The following is a 27,054-nucleotide window of genomic DNA, read 5'->3' as shown; positions in this document are numbered from 1 at the left end:
AAACTGAGCATTCGTAACAATGCCCTGTGTGTCCCTGGTAAATATCTGTAGCACATTTTACTAATTTTGTAATGGATCATGGCTCAACTTCAAAGTCTACAACAGGGGTGATTCAGTCAGTTAAGTGGCCTACTTCAGCTCAGGTCATGACCTCATGGCTCGAAGGCTCATGAGTTTGAGCCCCACGTCTGGCTCTGTGCTGACAGCTCAGAGCCTGGAGCCTGCTTCAGATTCTGTGTCTCCCTCTCTCTCTGCCCCTCCCCTGCTCGCACTCTGTCTCTCTCTCTCTCTCTCAAAAATAAACATTAAAAAAAAGAAGTCTACAACAAATAGTATTACTATACAGGAACGGTTCCATTTCACAGATATTGCTTTGGCACCTACTATATATTAGACCCTGTTTTAGGTTCTCAGGCTCTTTTCCTACTGAAAGAAATAAAGAAAACCCCTCTTCCTACTGAAGCTGCTCAGTCCAGTAGGGGAGATAGAGAGGCGGACATGTAAAGAGAGAAATGCAGTACAGCATGGTCTGAGCCAGTAAGGGTGGTATAGAGAACAGGAGAGTCCTGAGGGGTGTGGAATTGGTCAGGGAAAGATTCATAGAGGAGGCAGAGCCTGAGAAGTATTCTTCAAGGATTAACAGGAGGCAAAAAGGAGTTCTGTGAAAAAGGAACAAAAGTCTGGAGTCAGAGTTAGCTTTATGTGCATACATGCTGTATAGTCAAGCAGGGCCCCACACAAAGAAGGGCCCTATGCTTGGCTGTTGCCATCTTGAAATTCCCAATAATTTAATAAAGAGCCCCACATTCTCATTTTGCTCTGGGTCCAGCAATTATAGAGCAGCTCCTGCAAGAGGCTTGAATCAGCAGGACCAGGATGGGAAACTGCAAGGAGTTCCAAACCGCTGGTGCACAGGCTGTGGAGGGTAGGAAAAGGAGAGTCAAAAGAAGGGCCTGGAATGTTAGGCTAGATCACTATGGAGCTGTGCATGATGAGGAGCAGAGATTTTATCCCCTAGGCCAGGAGTCAGCAAACTAACCACCAAATCTAGTCTGCCTCCTGTTTTCGTACTGCCTACAAACTCAGAATGGTTTTTACATTTTTAAATGGTTGGGAAGAAATCAAAAAGAGAACACTATCTTGTGTCATGTGAAAATTACAGGAAATTCAAGTTTCAGTGGCCATAAATTAGTCTATGTGGCTTTCCCACTATAACAGCAGAGTTGAATAGGTTGAGCAGAGACTATATGGCCCATGAGGTCTAAAATATTTACTCTCTGGCCCTTTACAGAAAAAGTCTGCCAACTTCTGTGCTAGGTCAGCATTTCCCAAACTGCATTTTTCAAAAGATAGATTCCACAGTCAAGTACATTTGTAAAATGCTGGGTTGAATTAAAATTAAATAGGCATCTTTACTGACCCTCAAATATGCCCATGTGCGCCAGGACTCTCCAAGAGGGAGAGGAAGCAGGCAGATTGATTTGAGTGCTGAACCACTTTTCCAAGGGAATGCTGGAGCTCAGTTTGGCAAACACTCCTTTAAGGCACAGGGAGCCCTCCAAAGGGTTTTCAGCAAGAAGATGATGCAATTTGATTTTTATTTGCTTCCTGGCCCATATGGCACACACAGAAAATAATCATTTTCACGGTCCACTGGGATGAAGGGAGAAGGCGGCTGCTCACAGCCATGTGTGGTTGGCAGCTTGGTTTCTCCAGGCTCTTCTGGCTGCTCTAAGGGCTGAGGGTCATCAGTGAGCTGAGGGAGGATGAGAAAGGGGCCTAGAAGGCCAAGCACAAGGCAAGAGGTGAGAACAGAAGTGCAGCAGTGGTGGGAAAGGGAAATGCAGACCCAGAAGATGCTTAGGAAGCCTATTTAGGAAGCCTGTCGAGGGCTCTCTCTGTGAAGGCAAAGAGGGCAGGGATTGGGGGTGGGGGGGAGACTGCTCTGAGGTCTCTGTCCAGCTTGAGTAACTGGGGCAGCCTTAGCATCACTGCCATGTCCAGCTGAAAAGCCTATTTCAACACAGAGCAATTAAACTGCTGGTCCTGTGAAGATCACTACACACCTCTCTTCCCCTTTCATTTTCTTAAATCAGGAATTCCAAGCCTGCCACCACACCCCCAGCCCTGCCCTCGGCAGAGTCGGCTACAGATGACTTCACATCAAAGGAAGGGGCACACCCTCTGTCTCCAAGCACGGCTGCCTTTACACCCCAGTCACCCACCGAAAGACACCTTTACTAAACAATAGAGTCTCTGACACAAAGCCCAGGGAGCTCCTGCACAAATGACAATAATTCCAAGGCTGCAGCATTAAAATATACATGTATAACATATATAATAATATGTAACATATTTTTTTAATTGGGCAACGGTGCTTTTAAAATGACTCCGACTTTTTACTGCCATTGTTTCCTGAGTGCTGACACAGACCCCAGGGCTGATGAGCAGGGAGCACCTGCAGACAGGGTGGATAAAAGGACGGCAACAAAGACCTGTTTCTGACCGCTCGGAGGCGTGGGGATGGCCTCGGTGCTGGGAAATGACAGCCGCAGATGGCACCTCCCAAGCACAGGTGTGCTGTGGGTGCACAGTCGAGGGCCAGGCGGCCTCGAAGGGAAGGCACAGAGCCACAAGGGAAGCAAAGAAGATGGGGATGGTGGGTGAAGCACCGTCTCTCCGGTCACTCACCTGTAGACGTGAACAGCTCAGGAAGCAGCAAGGCTCCCAAGGTGAGCAACCAGGAGTTAAATGCCGCGGAGGCGGCATTCAGGCTTGATAGCAAAACATCTAGCAAACAACAGTACCGGCACACCAGCTCTACCACCCATTTACAAGGAGTGACGCTGTTCCCCTCTAGGTCTGACCTCAACCCCTGACCCCGGACTCCAGATCCCATCCCCTCTCCTGCTGGCAGGGGCTTTGCTCCTGCAATTACCAATCCTTCCGGATCTAACTGGTCTAACTGGGGCCCTGGTGGGGGAACAGTTGAAAAGTTCCTCAGGTGATCCTAATGTGCAGCTATAGCTGAGAAACTGAAGTCAGATGAGGTCTCTCCCTCACTTAAACCCTGCCCTGGCTTTTCAGTGCAAGCAGCATAAAGTCTGGACTGGTTTCCACAGCTCGGCCCTGCCGGGCTGTGGCCTCCGCTCCTTTCACGTTCCCACGGTTAACCACCTTCCCGCCACACTGGCCTTCCCAGCCTCCACCATCCGAGCCTCCCCCCGTCTCGGGCCTCGCTGTCCCTCAGTACGGGCACCTCATCCACAGGTTTCTATATACCTGCCTTTTTCTCCCTAGTCACGTTTCGACCCAGGGGTCACCTCCTCAAGCACATTCCAGTGCCACCTGAGCTACTCCCGCCATGACATTCTCCATCCTGTCATCTTGCGTATCTTCTTCATAGCCCTCGTCAGACCCAAATTATCTTATTTCTTTGTTTTCCCGTTTACTGTCTATCCCCCCTCACAAGCTCTTTGAAGGCAGGACCCTGTGAACCTCGAATGGTATCTGGCACTTAGAAGGGGTTCAATAAATATCTGATTGGCTGACTGTTAGAAAGGAAACAAATTGGGACATCGAGGTAAAGCAAGTTGCCTAATTATATATCCCGTGACAGCATCTGTTACCGTGCAACTTGAGTGCCCTGGATTGCCTATTTCCCTTTCTTCAGGACTTCTTCATGAGTCTCTTTGGCTATGTCAGGGATTACAGGGATCAGAGGGACCAGAACATGAGTAAAGTGGGCTGGGGAGACATAGGGAACTGCAGCCCATACCCCGGGCTAATGGGAGTGGATGGGTGCTACATGAAACAAAGGCCCAGGACTGCCAGATCTTCTAATTTTTTCATAAGAAGTCATAAATCTGGACGCTTCCATGAGATCTTCTACCTTTAAGTGTTGGTGACTCATTAAAAGAAAACCCTTGAATATCAAACAAGTAGGATCCTCAGGCAGTGACTTGTAACTTTTGGGATCCATCTTCAGATAATCTCCTCTCTGTGACTGTACACCTACCCCTATTCATCTTATTGATTGAAGGAGGGCCCATTCTGCAGCCCCTAGTAAAGCGGTTTTCCACTTTTTGGACTACATGCAGTAATAATAAGTTCATAATATAAATTAATATAAGTGTAATATATAATAAATTAATAATATGACCCTGAACACACATGTACGTGACCACAGTAAGGTCTCCTTGAAGCAATACTTGCCCTACGATCTGTGATGTGCCCTGATGTCTTCCATTCTATTCTATGCTATTTCATTTTTTTTTTTTTCTCTCAATACTGGTGTGATGCTCTAGACTGATTGTCATCCCACTAAAGAGACATTTCCTGCAGAATCTGAAAAACTCTTAGTGTACTCTGGACAGGGGTTGATTCCAATGGTTGGGGCACACATTAGAGCTTGAGGTTTGTAGCACCTCTGCCTCCAGGTGTAGATACCTGCCAGCAATTCTGTGGGAAAGAACTGGAAAAGCCTCCAACTTTAGCTTACTTTGTCACATGGGATTGGAAAGGTATCCTCAAAGACCTAAGCTTAGGGCACATTGTATGAATCTTTAAATGTGCCTAATGAAATGAACAACTGTTTGAACTAATTTAAAAAATCACTTATTTCTTATAGGTGAACTCCTTCATTAGAAAACACTTAACCCTAATATTCTTTTTCTAGCAAATAACTTTTTTAAAAAAACTGTGATATTTAGGTACTGTTCATGAATGCCCAGAAAAATATATGAATAATGTTTCTTCACCAGCTTTTGCATAATATTAACTAAGCGTTACTGTAAAAATCCTGTGGGGTTTGAAAAAAAGTCCTGTAAAAATAACTTGTATGTGCAAATTCAAATCACCTGCCCACCCCCACCCCACCCCCCGGTTTAAAGGATGTCACCCAGCCTTACGCTCAGCGGGAGGAAGCGTCCTGTCAGGCAGAAGAGCCCCCTGGGAGGCCGCCCTGAATAAGCGCGCCCGGGCACTGCTTATTCTTCTCATCTTTGCAGCATCCACTGGGGGTTTGGGAAAGGAAAGGCAGGGGTCCTCCTCCGGGGCGGGAGATGCCGGAGCTTTCGGTCTCTGGAAAGAGATTTTTCAAATGATTGGCATGAGTTTCCGCATCTCAAATAAGACCCCCACCCTGGCACTGGCACTGACACCTCCAGGGGGGCTTCCAGCTTCGCTTCACCCCGGCCACTCGATTCTACACCTCACGGGCCATTTTATCTCACGTATGTGTATGTATAGCAACTTCCCATTGCTTTTGTCAAATATATTGTATTAAATCCTCTATCGGGCTTAGCATATTTGAAAAAACAATTTATGCACGCTAGGAAACAGGTATCTGTATAAGAGACTGTAATATTGACACAGTATACTCAAAATGCTTTGTAAATTTTTGTGTTCCTGCCAGCTCAGAAAACAGTTACTTAGCACCTATACATGTCAAGAATTATGTGGAATATAAATACTGCCTTAACATATTTTGGACTCCAGAAAAGTATTTTTTTAAGAGTATAAATATCCTTGAATAATTTAGATTATAAAGTCATAAAACCTAAGAGCAAGAAGTTGTCTTGGACTTATGATATAAAAATGTTTTATTTTCTACCTCTCAGAATTCTATGCTGATACCCTTTGAAAAGGAATATTATGGGCTACATTCCAATTCCTTAAAGACTTTTAAAAGTACCAGCACAACGGGGCACCTGGGCGGCTCAGTCAGTTGAGCGGCTGACTTTGGCTCAGGTCATGATGAGTTCAAGTCCCACACTGGGCTTGCTGCTGTCAACATGGAGCCTGCTTTGCATCTTCTGTCCCCTTCTCTCTCTGCCCCTCCCCTGCTCATTCTCTCCCTCCCTCCCTCCCTTGCTCTCAAAAATAAATCAAACCTTTAAAAATAAATAAATAGAAATACCAGCACCAAGCACTGTGCCACCCAGAGCACCCTGTGGTCCCACTTTCAGGTGGTGGTGTCCTCCAGCCCAGCGCCAGAACCTCACGTGGGCCTCAACTCCCACTTCTGGTGTGGCTTGGTGATCCACCCTGCCTCCCTCCAACCTTAACAAGATCATCTGCTTATGAAAGAGCAATTTTATGGCAGCAGGTGCTTTTAGCTCTCTAACCAAAAACAACTGAGTTAGAGTTCCTGAAGTTACTTACGTAATATGTGAAATGAGTGATTCTCAATCTAGCAGGTTAATCAACAAATTTCTTAAAAATCCAGTGTGAAATTTAAGTCAGATAATTTGGAAAAATGAGTGAGGTTATCTATCATATATGGCACATAATTCCCAACACTCATTTTCTCGTATACATTAATAGAACCTCGACATCTATATTAGACTTCTCCTTCCAATAAGTTGCTTCTTTCAACACTGATGATATTTTTCAAAATATTTTTTTTGTATCATTTCATTCATTTGCAATTAGAATCAACCCATAAGCCAGATAGAAAAATATTAGCTTCATGACTTTAGAGAAGTGTGTCTTCTCTAAAGGTAAATAAAGCGGCTTTAAATAAAGAAGGTAAATAAACCTTCTCTAAAGGTAAATAAAATAATCAGCCTAATATAGGGGAAGAGTAAATGACTCTGAGATCAAACCCAAACTGGAGTGCAGTCGATTTACTAGTAGGGGAGTGAACTTGGGCAGGCCATTCCTTTCTCTGAACTTGCCCAGCTACCAAATGGAGATAGGAGGCCTCTTCTTTCAGGGACGCTGACATACATACAATTCCCTCTATGGAAACTGAAGAAATGAAGCTCCCTTCCCTATGTAAGTTGCTCACCCTTTATTAACCAGATTTGGTTCCAAGTTACTTTTAAGTCTCAAAAGTCAGGGCCCTAGCCTCTGATACAACTTGGCTGGAAAAAAAGATTTTGAATTCAGAGGGGTCTCTTCTGAAGGGGCAACACTCATTTGTCTGTATAAATTATGCTATATTTACTTAATAGTCCCTTTACTGTTTAGTTTAATTGTTACAAAATATTCATAAGAATGCCACCTAGGTCATGAAACTAATAGTAACAAAAAAAGCAAAAAATATAATACAGGAAAATAAGAGCTTTATGAAAGGTGAAGTATATAAGGATAATGTCAATATTGAATGTAGATAGGAGGTTTTCTTATCTCAGAATGCCAGTGCTCTGCAGGTACCCTGAATCTGAAACAAAGATTGAGAAGTCTGCCAATTAATAATAATGTAAATAAAGTAGATGACTTCTTTGATAGATGCCCTAACAGTTATAAATGTTTTGGGTACTAAGTAAAAGATCTTATAAAAAGGGAAAATATGCAAAGCTAATTTTTATCTGAAGGAAAATAACTCAATTATCTCTGGATGGCAAGATAAATCCCTTTAACTGCCCCTTGATAAAAGATATCATTTTCCTAGTGCAAAATTAGTCATTGTATAGTGAAAAATGAGTTCCATTTGACTATTGTCCTTAACTAAAATCATGTACCCCATTTAAACATATATCTCACCGGACTACTTATAGGTAATACATGTAAGTGTTTTTAGTTCTTCAAGGGAAAACCACTGAACAAGACATCAATTTCTGTCCTGCCAGGTTCTACAAAATGTTCTTCCACTTTGTAGAGCAAACTGGCTTTTATGAAGCAAAACAGTAAAAGAAGTTTTTTTCTTATAAGATTCACTTTATTTTAGAATTTCAGAGAACAATGTAAGTAAGTTGAAATTTTCACTTGAGAACCTCACCTCAGTCACTTTGTGTGCCATGACACTAACCAGTGACTTGAATATAATCAAGGACACTGAGAAAGTCAGATTTTAAGCTCTGTTCTGGCTGTTCAAACTGTTAGAGCTTGTTGAAGAAAGAAAGAATTTTCATAGAATAACCCAATTGAAAAAGACAAAATTCCTAGAACACTTAAGGAATCTGCCTGGCCTTGACTTTTCTCCCAGTATCGTGGGCCTTGACCAATTTTTCGCATGGCTCCTCTAGACCACCAGATGGAAAGGCAGGGTCTCCCCTATTCTACAGGAAGGAGAGTCTGCCATATCCCACCTCAGGAAGTTGCTATGATTTAATTTGCAGAGCAACAAAACACACACACACACACACAAGACCTCTTGGAAGTTAGAAAGCAAATATTAAAAATTCCTGGAAATGAAGAAGGGTGTTTTTGCCCTCTCTGCTTCAGCAGGAACATCCCATCTTTTTCCCCTTGGACACCAATACTTCCAGTTCTCGAGCCTTCACATTCGGATGGGGACTCACACCACTGGCTACCTGCTACCCTCTCCCCCCAGCCCACCCCTCCCAGTTTTTCAGGCCTTTAGGCTTTGACTGGAATTAGGCCACTGGCTTTCGTGGGCCTCCAGCTTGCAGACGGCAGACCGAGGGGGACTTCTCAGGCTCCTTAATCATGTGAACCAATCCCTCAAAATAAATCTCTTTCTATATATCTATCTGTGTCTGTCTATCTATCTATCTATCTATCTATCTATCTATCTATCCACTGGTCTTTTTCTCTGGGAAACTCCGAGTCTTGATACAATTGTATATAAATTATACCTCAGCAAAGCTGTTAAAACAATTCCTTCAAGCCTATAACCCTTGGATATGGTAACTGTATGTGCACCTCTATTACTATGATTTTCTCCACAGGTACGCTGGGCTCCTCTGTCACTCTCAGCATGTGATTCACTGTTGTAATGTTCCCATTCAGAAATGGGGACAGAAAGAACATTGCTTTGACATTCTCATTCTCATTCTTTTTCTTACCCCGGATCTCCCCTATCCCCAAGGTACATATGGGATTCCAAGTCCATTCTTTTTTTTTTTTTTTTAATTTTTTTTTTTTTAACATTTATTTTTGAGACAGAGAGAGACAGAGCATGAAGGGGGAGGGTCAGAGAGAGAGGGAGACACAGAATCTGAAACAGGCTCCAGGCTCTGAGCCATCAGCACAGAGCCCGATGCGGGGCTGGAACTCACGGACCGTGAGATCATGACCTGAGCCGAAGTCAGATGCTCAACCGACTGAGCCACCCAGGCGCCCCTCAAGTCCTTTCTTTTAAAAATAAACCACATTGTTTTCCTTCTCAAATAATTGGAGCATGGTTCCTATAAAATATTTTAAAAATAGCTCAAGTTAATCTATGCTGTGATTAATCAAGACAATATTCACCCTAGGGAGGCAGTTTCTGGGATGCTGGTAATGATCTATTTTTCCTTTCTGAATGCTGGTTACAGAGTATGTTGAGTCTGTGTAAATTTATCAAGCTGTACTCATGATCTGTGTCTTTTTGGTGTGGCAATAAAAAGTTTAATAAAAAAACACTTGGGGTTTAAACAACTAGACTTTGTAAGTTTAGGAAACACAAGAGAATTCAGTTTTGACAATAATAATGATGAAAGACAAAACTTCCTATTTATGCACAGGGCCACATCTCTTTTCCTACTTTATACAATCCAAAGTAAGAGAGCAGCTGTTCCTGTGTAAATATAAATCTGAACACCAGCTATAACCAGGAGAGCAGAATGAAAGCAGCCATAACAACCACTACCCAGCAGCCCCACATGTCGAGTTGTCGTGGGAACGTGGGGCACTGCTACGAAAGAAAACAGGGGTACCAGGGCATACTGATATAGCAAGTAGGTATACATGTTTACTTCCTGTCTTATAGGATTACAGGTGCTAATGGGCAGTCAAGGCCTGGGTGGTCAGGAGCCAGCGTGCCCCTGAGTAGAGACAGTCCACCACCTGCAGGAGGATGGGCAGTGGGAGGAGCACAGGCCAGATCCGGGGGGGTAGAAACAGGGAGAAGGGAAACATTTATGCTCAAAGAAGTAGAGCTGATTTGCTAAATGTAGGAGCTGGAATGGGTTGCTTTCTTGGTCCCTCTTCCTCGATTGACTGATAGTCAAGGCATCATTAAAAGCCAAACTAGCCTGAGAAAGGAACCTAGAGCCAGAAAGTACTGAGGTTCTGTTGATTAGGTCTTCACAGATTCTTTCCACAAGTGAGCCCCTTATCTGTGAGCTACCCCAGCCCCAGCCTCCAGCTGCCTCCTTTTTCCCCACTCCTTCCTCCTCCACTCCTACTTCCCCACTTTACCAGGATAGTAGTCCCCAGGTTCTCTCAGGGGTGAGATGGAAAAGAGGAAAGAAGGTGGAGGGGCAATAGCATAAGTTCACTTTTAGGATTTTTTTGACTGGGGGCTCCAAACTTTAATTATGTTTAAAAAGAAATATACTTAAGACCCTTACATAGTCTGCTATAACAAAAAGATTTCAAACTAAAAGAGCTATTTTACTTGACATGGGGATTTCTGAGGCCACTTTTACTTTGTACATAGAACCTAGCCATTCGGCAGTAAAGAAATATAGTGACCCTAAAATATAATGAAATTATAATGACCCTAAACAGAGGCAAATGTCCATATTATCTTTGTCTAACATCTAATCCTGCAGTCCAAAGACTGTACCAGTGTAACAAGGACCAGGTTAACTCTACAACTAAAAACTTTTAGAAAACAATAGGCCTATTGAGTGAATCACCCAAAACTACAGAATGTTAAAAACAATTCATAGGAGTCCAATGACAGAATCATAAAATAGAGAGCCACTTTACGATAAGGTGGACCCACTGGGCTGCCAAACAGGGGTTCCCTCTTGTTGTAGCTGGCCCAGAACCCAAGTGGTCTCCAAGACTGTAAGTGTAAGAAACTACATATAAATAAATGGCTGGCAAAAGTATTTATTGCATATTAGTTCATGCTTACTATTTTGGAACCCTATTTTTGCCATCTGCAATATAAGAACAAGCATAAGAATATAAGATACATTTTGAGACAGTTGGGGTCATTTGGACATGGACTGTGCATTAAATGATACTACCGAGTAATGTTAATTTTCTGAGCTGTGATGATAATGTGGTGGTGATGTAGGAGACTGTCCTTGTTCACATGACATGTAAATTAAACTTTTATGGATGAAGTCTTAAAAGATCTGCAACTTGCTTTCACATAGTTCAGCAAAAAAAACACAAATAGTTCATCAAAAACAAACACACACACAAATATGCATACATGCACAGTAATAAAAATTGAGAAGCAGGGGCGCCTGGGTGGTTCAGCTGGTTGAGCCTCCAACTCCTGATTTCAGCCCAGGTCATGATCTCAAGGTTCATGAGTTTGAGCCCCGCATTGGTCTCCACGCTGATAGCACAGAGCCTGCTTGGGATTCTCTCTCTCCCTCTCTCTGCCTCTCCCCTATTCATTCTCTCTCAAAAATAAATAAAACTTTAGAAAAAATTGAAAAGTAGCTTGACTAACACCCCAATTCCATGAAAGTCTAAAGGACTGGTATCGCCAGGTACTTATGCAGCAGGGCTATAAGGGGAGGTGACTGAAATAAGGAGGACTGGGTAAAAATCTGTGTAACTCCTTCCCTCCCAGTTCCGTGAAGTCAGGCCACATGGATGGGAGATTTGTTCTGTAGAGAAGGTAAAACAGAGGATCTCTTAATCAGGCTAATCATACAGAGTTGAGTGTCACAGCGGGCATTGGTGGTATAGTGCTAAGCATAGCTGCCTTCCAGAGTTGAGTGCCAGGGTACTTATTATAAACATAGATACTAATTGAATATTTACCTACTGAATGGTAGACATTCCTACCTTCATTCTCCAGCTGGTTCTTGTAAGTTAGCAACCAGCTTTTATCCTGTAGGCAAGAGCTTGGAAGATATTCTAAGATACTTCCAATAAACTAGCCACAAGAAAATTCCTAAAGTTACCACCATTGGGGCTTTCACAAACAACACAGTCCAGCTAAACTTCCCTGATATGAGTAGGTATCACCTACCAGTTGATCAACCCATTTCACATGCTTCTACTTCCAAATAAGAGCAGCCAAACAAGCAGCATGAGCTATCAGGGGAGAGCCTCTGATATGAAAAACAGAGAGCAAAATAAACATAAAAATGCAACAGAGACACAGAAGGAAAACCATGTAAAGACACAGGGAGAAGATGGCCATCTACAAGCCAAGGAGAAAGGCCTCAGTAGAAATCAGCCCTACTGCCACCTTGATCTTGGACTTCTAATCTTCAGAACTGTGAGAAAATAAATTTCTCTTGTTTAAGATGCATGCACACACACAAACAGCAAAAATTTTAAAGGGAGAAGGAAACAATTCAAAAACCAAAATTATCACTAATATACTCAGACAAGATGATACAACCATGAAACACAAGAATACTATATACATGTGTGTGTATATATACATATATATATATGTATATATATATATATATATACATATATATATATGTATTGTATGTGTGTGTGTGTGTGTGTGTGTGTATATATATATATATACACACACACACACACACACACACACACACATATATACATATGAAAAGATAACTGGGGCACTTGGGTGGCTCAGTCAGGTAAACTTCCACCTTCAGCTCAGGTCATGATCTCGTGGTTTGTGAGTTCGAGCCCCACATTAGGCTCTGTGCTGACAGCTCAGAGCCTGGACCCCGCGTAGGTTTCTGAATCTCCCTCTCTCTCTGCCCCTCCCCCACTCATGCTCTGGCTCTCTCTCTCAAAAATGAATAAACATTAAAAAAATGTTTTTAAAAAAAGAAAAAACTTAGAGTGGGGAAAAGCTTCTGGAAAATTAAAAATAAATTTTTTTTAAATATGATAGCAGAAATGAAAAGAACTCAACAAAAGGATTAGAAGATAAAGTCTCTTCCAAAAAGAGAAGGGAAATAAAGATTTAAAAAAAGAAAAGAAAATTGAAGTACAAGTCCAGGGAATCCTATATTGGAATAATAAATTCCAGAAAGAGCAAACAGAACAAAAAAGAGGGGAAGAGACACCAAAATAATTTAAGGACCTTTCCCAGAGTTGAAGGGCATGAGATTCCATTGAGAATACCCATCATGACAGACAGACTAATACAAAGGTCCATTGTCATGGAATTTCAGAACACTGGAAACAAAGAGAAAAATCTTACAAACTTCTAGAGAGCAAAAACAGCCATCAAGGTCTCAAATAATGTACTTCCCATACACCCTTTCTCTAGAAGCTACTGGAGCAAGTATTCCAAAAGCAAATCAAGACAGAGAAAAATCTGGGATACAGGAAACAAGAAAGCTATCACAAGAAGGAGAGCTACATGTGTGCCAGGTGCCCAGGGTAAATGGTCTGAGAGAAAGTGGGCAAAGTTCTCCAAAGAGATTAATCAATAAAATACCTCATGTACCTGAATATATGAAGGAGATTTAGATCTTGGAGAAGAGTTTAGGGTTGAAATGGTAAAAACTAAAAAAGCAAGGCAATTATTAATACCAGGGAAAACAAAAAGTGGTACAGGGAAGGAGAAGTAATCATCAATAGTTCAAGGCTCAGTTATAAACAGGGTTTATATAATCACAGAGAAAAGAGATTAACCAAAATTATGATGTATCTATATTGAGAGTAGCAGTGGGGACAGAAAAGATGAATGTGTTGTAATGATGTGTGGGAGGACAGACAAGAGTTAAATCTTCATCTTCCTTAGTGAGATGTCATTAGATAATTCCTCAATCTCATAAGCCAGAGAGGAGCAAGACACTGTTATTTAAAATTTTGGATGTAAATACCAAAAGAATGTGCTAAAAGAGTTTAAAGTGAGAACCAATGGGAAGGATAAAATGAAGAATAAGAGGACAGGAGACCACTGGAATGTTTTGGGTAACAAATCTTTGAAACTTTATGTACACATATATACAATTTATTTGTATACATAACTATTAAAAATAATATACATGCATAACTTTAAAAAAACCCAAAAAATTGTGAAAAACAAAAAAATGTTGCAAAACATTCTGTTTGCCAGGTCACTGTATATTTCTAAATTCTTCTTTATTATGAAATTATAGATAAATAATAGAAGTGTTTCATTAGACATGAAATATATTTGAAAAAAATAATAAATTGCTTTCATATTAAATTATTAATATACTTAGGTCTATGTGATCCTTTTCTTAGCATATATAGGTACTGATTCCAAGTATTTTGGGCCAATTCCATTTCACAGCACTTAAATATAAAGTACTCACAAGCTCTAGCGGACTGAGACGAGCACTGGAGATAGGCCTGGAATCAGAGGACTCAAAACTGGATGCATGGAGGCTAGCAGAGGAGATGGAACAGAAATATTAGTTTGTGAAGAATCATTTATTTCTAGTATGTTAGTTAACTTTAGCCCAAAACAAGTAAAAGCATTTAATGCATAAGCCTTGAGGAAGAAGCAATTTAAAAAAAATCACAGTACTTAGGACATTTTATTAGTAAGTCTTTTCATTACTTTTAGGGGGATTAAAAGTTACCGAATAATGAAGAGAAGAAATGTATACAGTGATTTTTTAAAAAGCTTTGTTCATATTGCTTTACAGATTTGCTATGACAACCACTATTTACCATTTTAAACCAAACAACTTCTGGGACCCGAGGTCTGGACTTAATCTTTAGGAATCTTGAATAGATACAAGGGGTGCAATTAGCAGACATCTAACTTTAGAAAGCAACTATCCATAACTAGAATTAAGGGAAAATGTCATCTGGTAGCTTACATATCCAAGTGTACAGGCAAGAGAAATGTCATTACCTAAAGGAGGAAGGAGGTCTATTTTCTGGTGTTCTTGAAGATGCAGGCCCAAATAGCTTTCTTTGGTCTTCCCGTGGTGTAAATGGTCGTTGGGTCCTAACTGTTCTTAATGCATTTCGTGCTTCACTTATGATCTCTGCGCTGGTCTTCTGCTTGGACATAGAAGGTCGATAAAATGGATCCAGCTTTTCTAACTTTTTATCATTTGGAGATAGCATCTTTCCTTTTAAAATAAAATGTTCTTCAGGTAGACACCACACTCTGCAAACACATGGTACAAAATGTTAACTGTTTTCATCCAGGACTTTAGAAAGGAGTGCTTACAAGAACAGACACTCAGATCAATGTAATAGAATAGAGAACCCAGAAATGGACCCACAAACGTATGGGAACTAATCTTTGACAAAGCAGGAAAGAATATCCAATGGAATAAAGACAGTCTCTTCAGCAAATGGTGCTGGGAAAACTGGACAGCAACATGCAGAAGAATGAACCTGGATGACTTTCTTACACCATACACAAAAATAAACTCAAAATGGATGAAAGACCTCAATGTAAGACAGGAAGCCATCAAAATACTAGAGGAGAAAGCAGGCAAAAACCTCTTTGATCTTGCCCGCAGCAATTTCTTACTCAACATGTCTCCAGAGGCAAGGGAAACAAAAGCAAAAATGAACTCTTGGGACCTCATCAAAATAAAAAGCTTCTGCACAGCGAAGGAAACAATCACCAAAACTAAAAGGCAACTGACAGAATGGGAGAAGATATTTGCAAATGACATATCAGATAAAGGGTTAATATCCAAAATGTACAAAGAACTTATCAAACTCAACACCCAAAAAACTAATAATCCAGTGAAGAAATGGGCAAAAGACATGAATAGACACTTCTCCAAAGAAGACATCCAGATGGCCAACCAACACATGAAAAAAATGTTCAACATCACTCATCATCAGGGAAATACAAATCAAAACCACAATGAGATACCACCTGACACCTGTCAGAATGGCTAACAACTCAGGCAACAACAGATGTTGGTGAGGATGCGGAGAAAGAGGATCTCTTTTGCATTGTTGGTGGGAATGCAAGCTGCTGCAGCCACTCTGGAAAACAGTATGGAGGTTCCTCAGAAAACTAAAAATAGAACTACCCTACAACTCAGCAACTGCACTACTAGGCATTTATCCAAGGGATACAGGTGTGCTGTTTTGAAGGGACACATGCACCCCCATGTTTATAGCAGCACTATCAACAATAGCCAAAGTATGGAAAGAGCCCAAATGTCCATCGATGGATGAATGGATAAAGAAGTGGTATATATATATACAATGGAGTATTACTCGGCAATCAAAAAGAATGAAACCTTGCCATTTGCAACTACGTGGATGGAACTAGAGGGTATTATGCCAAGTGAAATTAGTCAGTCAGAGAAAGACAAAAATCCTATGACTTCACTCATATGAGGACTTTAAGAGACAAAACAGATGAATATAAGGGAAAGGAAACAAAAATAAAAACAGGGAGGGGGACAAAACAAGAGACTCATAAATATGGAGAACAAACTGAGGGTTGCTGGAGGGGATGTGGGAGGGGGCATGGGCTAAATGGGTAAGGGGCACTAAGGAATCTACTCCTGAAATCATTGCTTCACTATATACTAACTAATTTGGATGTAAATTTTAAAAAATAAAGTTAAAATATAAGAAAAAAAGAAAGAAAGGAGTACTTAAACTCATCCACACATGCTTAAGCCATTCCTCTATAACTAAACTAGAAAAAGTCACAAACATTTTTTAATTAAAAATCTACCAGACAGTTACAGTTACAAGATCAGGGTGGAAAAAAAGCTTTCAAAAATATAGGTTGATGTGCACAGTTATGCCTGTGGGAATATACTTACTCGAGGGAAATGATGTTCAAGGAAGAGAGCCAAGATGAAAGCTAAACCTGGAGAGAAAGACGATAAATCGTGAAAGAAGACAGACTAGGAAGAGAAAATCATCTCATATTCTCTAATATGTTAAACAACAACAACAACAACAACAACAACAACAACACTGGGGGGATCTGTTAAAATTTTAACTAAAGTTTCCTTTCCCCCCCTACTGTCCTCCACACAAACTGCTAGTATAAGGTTAGATTTAGGCAGATGAGTCCTATTTCCAAGCTATATTTGCTTTTCTAAATGTGGTTTGTAAACTCAGGTTAAGTTTCTGCCCCACCTTTGCCCATGATGTATTTGAATGAATTGATTCAAGTCCCCTTCAATTTGAGATAGTGTCTTAGATGAATAAATGCTAAATATCAATATCAAATATCCTTTTCCAGGCTCACTCTCTCAGTTAAGGAGTTAAAGTCATGTTCAAGGGCAATGAGAATGCAGATCCTTCTTTCTTTTTTTTTTTTTTTTTTTTTTTAAGTAGGCTCCGTGCCCAGCATGGAGCCCAACACGGGGCTTGAACCCAAGACCCTGAGATCAAGACCTGAGCTGAGATTAAGATTTGGATGCTTGGGGTGTCTGGGTGGCTCAGTCGGTTAAGCATCCGACTCCAGCTCAGGTCATGATCTCACAGCTCGTGGGTTTGAGCCCTGTGTCAGGCTCTGTGCTAACAGCTGGGATTCTGTGAGTTGGATGCTTAACTGACTGAGCCACCCAGACACCCTGAGAATGCAGATCCTTCTTAAATGCTGATGTGTCCCCATGGAGGTCTGGTTAACATGGCAAGACACTCTACAGCTCTAAACTTTAAAAAGGGATTTTAAAAACATAACTCTAATTAGTATATGGTAATAGGTGTTCATTTAAAAAAAAAACAGTAACAACTCAGATGTCCTGAAAATGTTATATCTCTAAGGAGAAAGAGGACTGGAAATTATTCCTATATTTCAGTGCTCAATTTTAGAATAACTTCTGCAAAAAAGAAAAAAATTTTTGTGACATATGCCCAAGGAAACTAAAAAGACTTCATTTCCATAAGTAGAGTCAACAGATGATTCCTTAGACAAGTAAAGAGGATTTACTATATTATGATTGTATACATTAAGTTGTTATATAACAACAGACAACAAGAACATGTGTTTCATTCTACCCAGGCCCTACCCTAAAAGTTTTTGAGGAAAAGAGCATGATGAAAACCACAAACAATATGCCATTCCTTTCATATGGAAAGGCCCAGTGAGGTAAAACAGTAAAAAATTACTTTGAGCAGTCATATTCTAGGAATTTTTGATCTAGGATTTTGAATTTAAGCAAAGTCTCCAAAATCATGTACATTAATACAACTAACAAAAACTATGACAGGCCAGGGGCGCCTGGATGGCTCAGTTGATTTGTGATTCCTTTGGCCCCACATAGCACTAATAAGTCTAGCAATATCAAAGGTAATCTGGCAAACAATAAAGATTAGAGAAAGTGCTTTGGATGAGTGATAATGGACCATCATTCCTGACTGAGGTTCTGTATTTTAGTTTGCATAGAAAACTATACTCTTTGATGGAGTAAGGGAGCAGGAATATTTACTCAGGTCAAATGCTAACAATTTTGTACTTTATTTGGGCACACAGGAATTTAAATTGATTAAATATTGGAGGAAATAATATAGATAATGGGCTTAAAAATATTTTTGTACATAAATTTTACCACTAATTCTAACACAACTTTCTCTCTCCCTCTTCCTTTCTCCTCCTCCCAAACCTTAACAGTTGCATTGTGAGAAGCAGTTTCAATAATGTAAGATCTACACAGTTAATCTATTATTATTATATTAATGTTAATATGTCATTAAATAAAATATGGAAATGTTCAGTGATATAAGTGAACTGAGTTAGAAGTGTGTTTTTGGGGGGTAGGGAAGTATTTTTTTTCTTTATATTTGTTAAATTACAAATTCTTATCAAAGAGGATTTTTGCCAACTTAAACAATCACTCAGAGTTTGAAAGCTTGTCAGTTTATAGTAAAGTACACCTGAACTAGAAGACAATAGTATCACAGAAATTTTAACTTTATAAAAATTCTCCTAACAATTGGAACAAATCCATTCAGTTAGTATGGATTAAATACCAAACACTATGCTAAACAGTCTCGAGTACATCCTCTCAGTTAATCCCTACAGCAGTTCTGTGAAGGAGGGAGTCTTAGACAATAGTACAAAAGCTATGACATATGCCCAGAGATGATATTCAAACTGTTACTTATGAGATGGGGTGGGAGGAGCAGGGCAGTCAGAAGCCCTGGGGCTACAGCTATTTATGCACCAATATAGAGACACGCCAATATTTTCACAACAGGAGCGGCTTCCTTGGAGTGTGCAAGTTAAATGTCAGCCCTGCTTCCAAATAATCTTAATACAATGTAGAAACTGATGGGGTCAATGAAAAAAACTGAGATAACTCCCATGTTATTACAAAAAAAGGAAGGGATTTCTGACTGGGAGAAGGTGTCAGGGAGACTTCCTGGAGGAGCTGGTCCTTGAGCTGGGTTCTGAAAAATGCTGAATTTGAAGCATGAGGCAATGGCTGATATCAGGGCTGCAGTAGAGAAGGAATTTCCAGGAAAGTCAATGAATGAGCCAAGGCAGAGTGCCAAGAACATATGGGGTGTGTGCTGGACAAGAATGAGCTCTGGAAATATAAACTGGAGTTGGACCAGAGAGAGAATGGAATAGCAGGTCAAGAAAATAAATAAAAGCTGCTGAGCAAATTAATTAATAGATTTTGAGGCATGATGTGATCCGGCAGGGGTGGGTAGGACGGAAAGGAAAAAGACTAGAAGGGACAAAATCAGGTAGTTCTTGTGTAATCAGCCAACTAACTCTTAGAGGTCCTCAAGGAAGCATTCCTGGACATGCCTCTCCCCCTCCTCCAGCCTCAGTTAGGTGTTCCTCCTCCATACTCTGCAAGGTCACTGGTTGGCCTCTATCAGTACACCTTCCCACTGTGCTCCTGGTGCTGCCTCACCAGACTCTGAGCCACAATTCTTTATGTGAGGCACAGCTGAAGGTGTGGAGGTCAACACTCGTAGAATCGCTGAACTTCATTTTCAAATATAGATCTAAGAAATATCCAGCTGAAGGCAATATGGCTTCTTTCATTGGAGACATTTGTTACAATGGATTAGAAAGGCATATGGGACTTTATCTCAAATGGTATCTGATTCTTGATGCCATGTGGTGATATGAGATCAAATTCAGTCCCCTTTTCCTTCCTTGCCTTTTCTTCAAGTTGCCTGGCATGGAGTAAGACTTGATAAACGGGGTGATCTGTGAATGCAGCATGGAAAGCCTGAGATAAAGGAGTAAAGGCAAAACAAAGGGAAGAAGAGAGATGAGAATAAGTGAGGGACAACAAGAACAGAAGAACTAATAGGATTTGGTGTCGGAGAGGACAGGAAGGAGCCAGAGGTGACACTTTATGCAAACCTGAAGGGGTGGGATCAGAGGGCAAGGGGATCTTTTTTAAAAGAAAACAGGAGTAGACTTTGAAGGGAAAGAAGAAAAAGGTTGCGTTCTGTCTTGCATCATTGTCCTGAGTTTACGACGTCCATAGGATCCCTAGAGGATGAACACCACCCGCAGTAGGATACTGGAAGCTGGAGACCTTCATTTTTAACAAAATATTTCTCACTCGTTGGGGGAACATTTCAGAGTCATTATTTGTAAAAATTCATAGTTCATTATAAAGACCTGTCTTTACCTTTGCTGCCAGTAGTCACCTGAACCAGAGCCTTCTTGCTAAACGCAGCACTGCACTATCAAGATGTCAACAACAAGAGAAAGGCTGACCATCTCCACCCCTCTATTCCTTGCAAATCAAATGCAGATCATCCTCAGTTTATAATAGAGTGACATCCTGAAAAACCCGTCGTGAGTTGAAAATATCATTAAGTTGAAAATTCATTCAATACACCTAACCTACTGAATATCATAGGACAGCACAGCCTAAACATGCTCAGAAAGACTTACATTAGCCCCCAGTTGGGCAAAATCATCTAGCACAAAGCCTATTTTAGATTGAGGGTTGAAGGTCTCATGTAATTTATTGAATACTATGCTGAAAGTAAAAACCAGAATGGCAGTATGAGTACAGGATGGTTGTAAGTGTATCAATCATTTACCCTCATGATTTCATGGCTGACTGGAGGGCTACCACTGGCTGCCACTACCCAGCATCACAAGAGAGTATCATAGGACATAGTGCCAGCCCGGGAAAAGATCAAAATTCAAAGTATGGTTTCTACTGAATATATATTGCTTTCACACCGTTGTAAAGCTGAAAATTTTTAAGTTGAACCACTGTGAGTCAGGGCCATCTGTACTCAAGACCCTTTCCATGATTTTGAAATACTTTTCTGTTGATCTGAGCACCCAGAGGGGTAGTGGTTAAAGTGCAGTGCTGGAACAGGGGCCCAAATACTCTCTGGCAATTCACAGCTAGGTGACCTTGGCAAGGATTGTAATGACTCTAAGCTTCCTTTTCCTCATCTGTAAAATGACGACGGTGACAATAATTGATTGCCCCATAGGATTGTTCTGATAACTAAATGACATAATTCATGTAAAGTGCTTTAGCATGGTGCCTGGCCCTTAAGGAGAAGTTAACTACTACCCAGGCACTATGTCATAAAAGGATACAATAAGAATTCTCCCATGCATAAAAAAAAAATGCATTTAAAATAAGAAATGGCAAAATGAAAGTAAATGATGTTTCTTCAGTGTTTCCATAAATTTTACAAGTTAAAGTTTAAATGAGGAGTGTTTTTTTATGAAAAGGGAGAATTTTCAATAGGTATTTTATCGAATATCAGGTAGGCCAAATCAACAACTAATCAGCTTTGTAGATTCACAAAATAGGATACAAACAGAGTGCTACTTGCTTTTCTACCAAGTTAAAACAATTCTAGGGATGGAAGGCCTGCTGTGATAGTCGTGGGAACTGACAATAAGAGGCATTATATGTACATACGATATAGTTTAATGTATATTGTTACACACACCTTTATTTATTTATTGGGGCCCTCCTCATCTGTTGCCTAAAAGGGTACAATCTGTGTGACGGTGGTGAGGTCGCTGTCTAGACAAAGCCCCTTGGTTTACCACTCTGGCATCCAACAAGTATTTCCAAGCTTCTGTTAAGCGCCATGCACTTAGCTAAATGAGCAGTGTGCAGAAGAAATAAGGACAGCCGCAAACCGACCCCGAGAACATACACAGGGCCTCTCTCCCCACATTGGGGGCAGAAAGGCGCACCAGGGCAGGAGAGGTCCCCGGTGAACCCACGAGGGACGCCTCACCTCCCGTGCGGACAGCAGCTTCCCCACTCCTGGCAATGCCCCCTCCTCCACGGGTTCAGGCCAGGGTACAGCGTGGTCACCCTGCCTGCCAGCCCACCCTCCTCCCGGCCCGCTAGCCCGCCCGCTCCACTAGGCCTGCCAGCGTCTCCATGGTAACCGTACACAAACTACCTACCCGGGGCGCCTGGGCCGCCTGCCTGCTGAGCCAGGTCGCTGCTGGGCGGGCGGAACGGGACAGGAAATGAACTGGGAGTGGGCGCAGGGAAGGGGGCTTCCGGCCAGCCCCAAAGTCCCTGTGATTAGCGCTGGTGACATTAACAGCTGCGGAGGTTCAGCTCATCCTTGAGCTCTCCCGAGGCAGCGTCTGCCGCGAAGGCGCGGGCAGGGTGGGGCGGGGCGGGGCGGAGCGGCGTGGGGTGGGGCGGGGCGGGGCCCGGAGAGGCAAGACTGGGAGGTCTCCCGGCGTGGCTCGGCCACTGGGCCTGCGCGGGTCACCCACAACACCCACCCCCCCCCGCACCACCGCCCCCGCCCTTCACCGCGCGTGCGTAGAAATGCTGAGGCTCTGGCGGGTCGGTGCGTTGGCGGGAGGATCCTGGGCAAGAGCTGCGAGCCGGGAGTGCGCTGCATCCCCCTGGAAGACGGGTGGCTAGGAGTTACCTTTTAAATTAGCAGCTTAGGAACCACATTTGTTGACACCCTACGAGAACTCAGCACCACTATTAAGTAACAATATGCAGGACGGCAGCTTAGTGCTTTAGGGTTAAGAGTCAGGGTATACTCATTCAAGTTGCAGGGCTGTATAGACTTGACCTCTCAGTTTCCTCATGTGTAAAATGAAAGGAATTAGGAGTACCTAGCTAGGTCTTGTGGCTGTGGCAAGACTGAATGAGAAAATAGATACAAAGCGCTATGCACGTGGCAAGGAATGAATGTTGAACTGTTAGCTATTTTTAAGCCCTTGCATGGGTGCAGCGCTTTAGAGTTACAAAGGGTGTATATTTTCTTTTGAAGCGTCCCTGCCACTCTGACCTAGCAAGCCTGGTGTCCCCATTCACAGGAGACAAAATAGGGTTCCAGGGTGTAGTGAGTGACAGTGATAGATTCAAGTCTTGGCTTCCCATAGGCAAACATTTTTTGTTCTTATTGCGCCATTACCGTTGGTTGGCAAAAAGTACCTCATTTATATGTTTTTGGTTTAAATTCTATTCTCTCCTATTTAGACTATTCAGCAACACTTTATTTACAGTGTTAAATACAAGTGAGACCATAATCACTCCATTCAGGTTTGCACTGCGTTTTATAAATATGGGGATTTTTCAGCTGAAGTGTTGTCAACATAAAAAATGCCACATGCCTTGGTGCTAAGTATCTTGTAAAGAATAATTAAATTGAAAATATTCTTGAGTGCATATTATGTGTAAGGCATCATGCTAGCTGGGAAATACTAACCGAAAACTAAAGGAATGTAAGTATTCTTCAAAGTATCCAACAGGACTTTACACACAGCAGACAATACACACTTAGTTGGTTGGGTAATTTTAAGATCTGAAGCGAAGTATTTGTGTTCTTCCGGGTTGGAATTTTTTTCCAGTGAGTCAACATGACTTATCACATCATCAACTCCCTTTTACTTGCCACTGGACTCCATTGTGCAAAGGGAACTTTGACTACTTAATATAAAACCATATCTAATGTTTTGAATTCACAACTTGTGACATGTAATTAAAATGCAACTATATTTTTGTGTCTCACAGCTGTTTTAAGATATATTCAGTGTTGGTTATCTTCCCCTGACCCCACATGGAAAGTTGGGTCAAGTCCTTGTATTTTCTGCTCATTTTTAGATACCTGATAGTCGCCCCCTTCATTCCCCTCTCCAGTAACAGGTCTCCAGATGAGATTCCCAGCAGGGATGCAATTGGCTTAGGCTCCACTCCCCCATTCACTAGAGGCTACTTTAAGACCCAACCTGGGTGGGGGCCCCTGGGTGGCTTATTCGGGTGATTGTCTGTCTGGCTCTTGATCTTGGCTCAGGTCACAATCTCACGATTGGCATCTGGCTTAGCACTAACAGCGTGGAACTTGCATGGGATTCTCTCTCTCCCTCACTTTCTGCCCCTCCCCTGCTCTCTCTCTCTCTCTTAAAACAAATAAATAAATAAACATAAAGAAAAAAAGACACCACCTGGACGGAGGTGAGCAGGAAGTGGGGAGAAGAGAAGCCAGGAGATGGAGCACTTCTTCCTGGATTTGAATAGCCTTGAGCTTGCTGTGCCTGGGCTACTAGTAAAGCAGCCCATGCAGGTCACTCCTGGGTTCTTCAGAGTTTCCCATTAATGAAGATCTCTCTCCAAGGGAACTCTTCAGGTGGATGCAGAGCTATCCACCGCTTGCTTACAACTCCTCCTCTGACCCTAGAAATCCAGGGTTTACTCCAGCCCCTTGATATGGGTCCCAAGATGGCACCACATCTTGTCCAAGAAAAACGACAGACATCTCTTTCCCCGGTGACTCTGAGAGTGAGAGGGCAGGCACATCCTAATGCAGCTTCCTGTGGCCTACCCCCATGCTGTCACAGGGTGGAGCTTTAGCTTTCCCAGAGTAAGTCAGACTCCAGTCCTCTAGACTACCTAACTGCAGTCTCTTGCAGACCCCTCTGGGAAGTCCTCACACTGGGTTTGAGATGAAGGAGTTGGCACCCCACACTATTCTCCAAAGAAGTCTCCTCACCCATCCTCCCCACACATTCTCTAGCTTCTCGTGTTTAGCTTCAGCCTGGACACTTGGGTCCAAGGAGTCTATATAATTCCTTATAACTTGCCCTATGGAGACTCTGCCTTACCGTTACTTTGGGACTGGTGATTATTCAATTACCATCTCAGCTGAAACTGCAGTTTAAAAAGCTGTGGTGCAGCCAATTGCTAACTATGGTTTTGCACCGAGGGTCTTGGTCTAAAATACACAAGAAAGCTCACTCCTGGACCCTGAAGCCAGCCAACTCAGATAGCCAGGAAAATGTCTGCCAGACAGATTAGAACAATTGAAAAGAGTGACAAGGGAAGACTTTTAGGAAGAAATTATTTAAAGCAATAAAGCTGCCCAGATTATCTCACTGATAAGACATGACATGAGAAAATATTGAGGCTATCATAACAATGGACTGTTATACTGACCTGGCTATTCCTACATGGCTACCTGATGGCTATTTAACAGAATCTGACATAATGAAATTTGCAAGTGGAATTATTTTAGACACAAAATTGCTGTTTTTTATACCTTAGAAAGATTAAAGGGGAAAACAAAATATTAATTGTAAGTACCTGACATTTATAAAGCATTTAATAATTTATTTCCAAATTGCATCTATTTGAAGCATTTCATTTTCATTGCTTTATTTGGAGTTTACAATTAGCCTGAGAGGTGATTAGTTCTGGGATTATTATCCCAATTTGAAACTGGCCAAAATTGAAGTTCAGAGAAGGTAAGTGATCTGATCTGCCCACTGCCACAGAGCTAGTAAAGGGATCTAAGACCTGGTGTTTTTGATGCCCAGTCCCATGTGCCACCTGTCATTGTACACAGATAAATGCAATTTTTCAGGCTGACGCCTCTGAGAGGCACTGAGAGGTACTTCCTAGGCTGCTGAAACAGTTAAGATATGCTGTTCATTTTCTCCTTTCACTTATCTCTGAGTACATCCTGTGTAGGGCTATAGGGATCAAGAGGAACTTAAGAATCTTTACATTCACTTGAAAATGCCTCTTGAGGGGCGCCTGGGTGGCTTGGTCGGTTAAGTGTCCGACTTCGGCTCAGGTCATGATCTCACGGTCCATGAGTTTGAGCCCCGCGTTGGGCTCTGTGCTGACAGCTCAGAGCCTAGAGCCTGTTTCGCATTCTGTGTCTCCCTCTCTCTCTGCCCCTCCCCTGTTCATTCTCTGTCTCAAAAATAAATAAACGTTAAAAAAAGAAAATGCCTCTTGGACTTTTGGATTTTGAGTTAAGATGAGAATTACACAGGTGTTAGGATGGGTAATAATGTTATCTTACACACTCCACGATGCAAAAATGCAACAAGATATTGAACTCATATTTTTATCCACAGGCTACCAGTGGATTTTATAGTTTATATTATAGTGTCCATTACACACATCTTGTATTTAATATCTGTAAGTTTGTCTTGGTTTATATATTAGGTATATTCTTGAAAAGATGCATGTTAGATAAATACTTCCCTAATGCTCACCATTCCCCCAGTGATTTTTATGACATAACAGAGATGGACTCCCGGGGGCGGGGGGGGGGGGGGGGACTGCTTCTGGCATGGAATAAAAATCACCAATTTAGAACTCTAACATTCACTTCAAGACACTTTCTGCTGTTGTCAATATGGAATCTCGGTGCTTTAATTATATTTATCACATAATTTCTGTGAGGAGTTCATCAAATTGATAGCCTGTGCAATCTCTGCATACAAATTTCAAGGTACAAATACATTAAAATGCAACTTGGTGGAAATTTACAATGCAATGATAATTAACTAACTTCAGTGGAACTGCATAACTACAATACTGTGGAATGGTGCTAAAATTTATCAGCTGAAAAAAAAACTACATGAAAATTCTCTATTTAATGGGGCTCAGCTTTTACCTGTGCATCTTAAGTGTTACTTTGCCTTTAAGCACCTCATTCCCACCAGAGCAGCCCTACCACCCTAGGCCATGTTCTCAGAAGTAGTCAAGTCAAATTGTTCCTAGGGATGCTAATGAATGAGGGTTCATTTAATTACCAGTTTATTACAAAGAATTTCTAACTACTTAGGATTTCATTGGAGGAGAGAGTGTTCCAGTTTTCAGGGATTGAGTCAGTAGGAGTCTTTTCTTAAGTTTATTTATTTATTTTGAGAGAGAGAAAGAAGGAAAGAGAGAGTGGACACACAGAGAGGAGGGGCAGAGAGGGAGGGAGAGAATCCCAAGCAGGCTCCATGCTCAGCGTGGAGCCCCACATGGGGCTTGATCCCATGACTGTGAGATCATGAACTGAGCCAATATCAAGATGCTCAATGGACTGAGCCGCTCAGGTGCCCCTGAGTCAGTAGGAGTCTTACGTCTGAATTGCTTCATC

At 41.7% G+C, this 27,054-nt stretch overlaps 1 protein-coding gene and 1 long non-coding RNA gene across 5 annotated transcripts in view; one reads left to right on the top strand and one right to left on the bottom strand.

Annotated features, from left to right (window-relative positions):
• ARMC2 (armadillo repeat containing 2) overlaps nt 1-22,340 on the bottom strand; it is a 131,954-nt gene extending 109,614 nt beyond the window's left edge. For 3 of the 4 annotated variants that reach the window (XR_013555705.2, XM_078447193.2, XM_078447192.2), the window contains exons 1-4: nt 22,106-22,340; nt 14,642-14,902; nt 14,094-14,166; nt 4,911-5,082 (exon numbers count right to left, since the gene is read on the bottom strand). Coding sequence is in view for 3 of the 4 variants with exons in the window: in XM_078447193.2 (XP_078303319.2) it covers nt 4,911-5,082; nt 14,094-14,166; nt 14,642-14,902; nt 22,106-22,245 (646 nt within the window). In the remaining variant the exon portion in view is untranslated. Of the gene's footprint in view, nt 1-4,910; nt 5,083-14,093; nt 14,167-14,641; nt 14,903-16,541; nt 16,589-22,105 lie in introns of all 4 variants that reach the window. The other variant, XM_078447194.2, reaches the window with a different exon arrangement.
• On the top strand, nt 12,893-18,432 carry LOC144616407 (uncharacterized). Its single transcript, XR_013555706.1, has 3 exons — nt 12,893-13,179; nt 14,072-14,195; nt 18,344-18,432. It is a non-coding gene; the product is annotated as an uncharacterized LOC144616407 (long non-coding RNA).
• Nucleotides 22,341-27,054: the final 4,714 nt, after the last annotated feature.

The sequence above is a fragment of the Panthera onca genome, chromosome B2 (genome assembly GCF_046562875.1).
Source record: "Panthera onca isolate mPanOnc1 chromosome B2, mPanOnc1 haplotype 2, whole genome shotgun sequence".
NCBI classification, from domain to species: domain Eukaryota; kingdom Metazoa; phylum Chordata; class Mammalia; order Carnivora; family Felidae; genus Panthera; species Panthera onca.
This window is presented reverse-complemented; position numbering and strand designations above follow the sequence as displayed.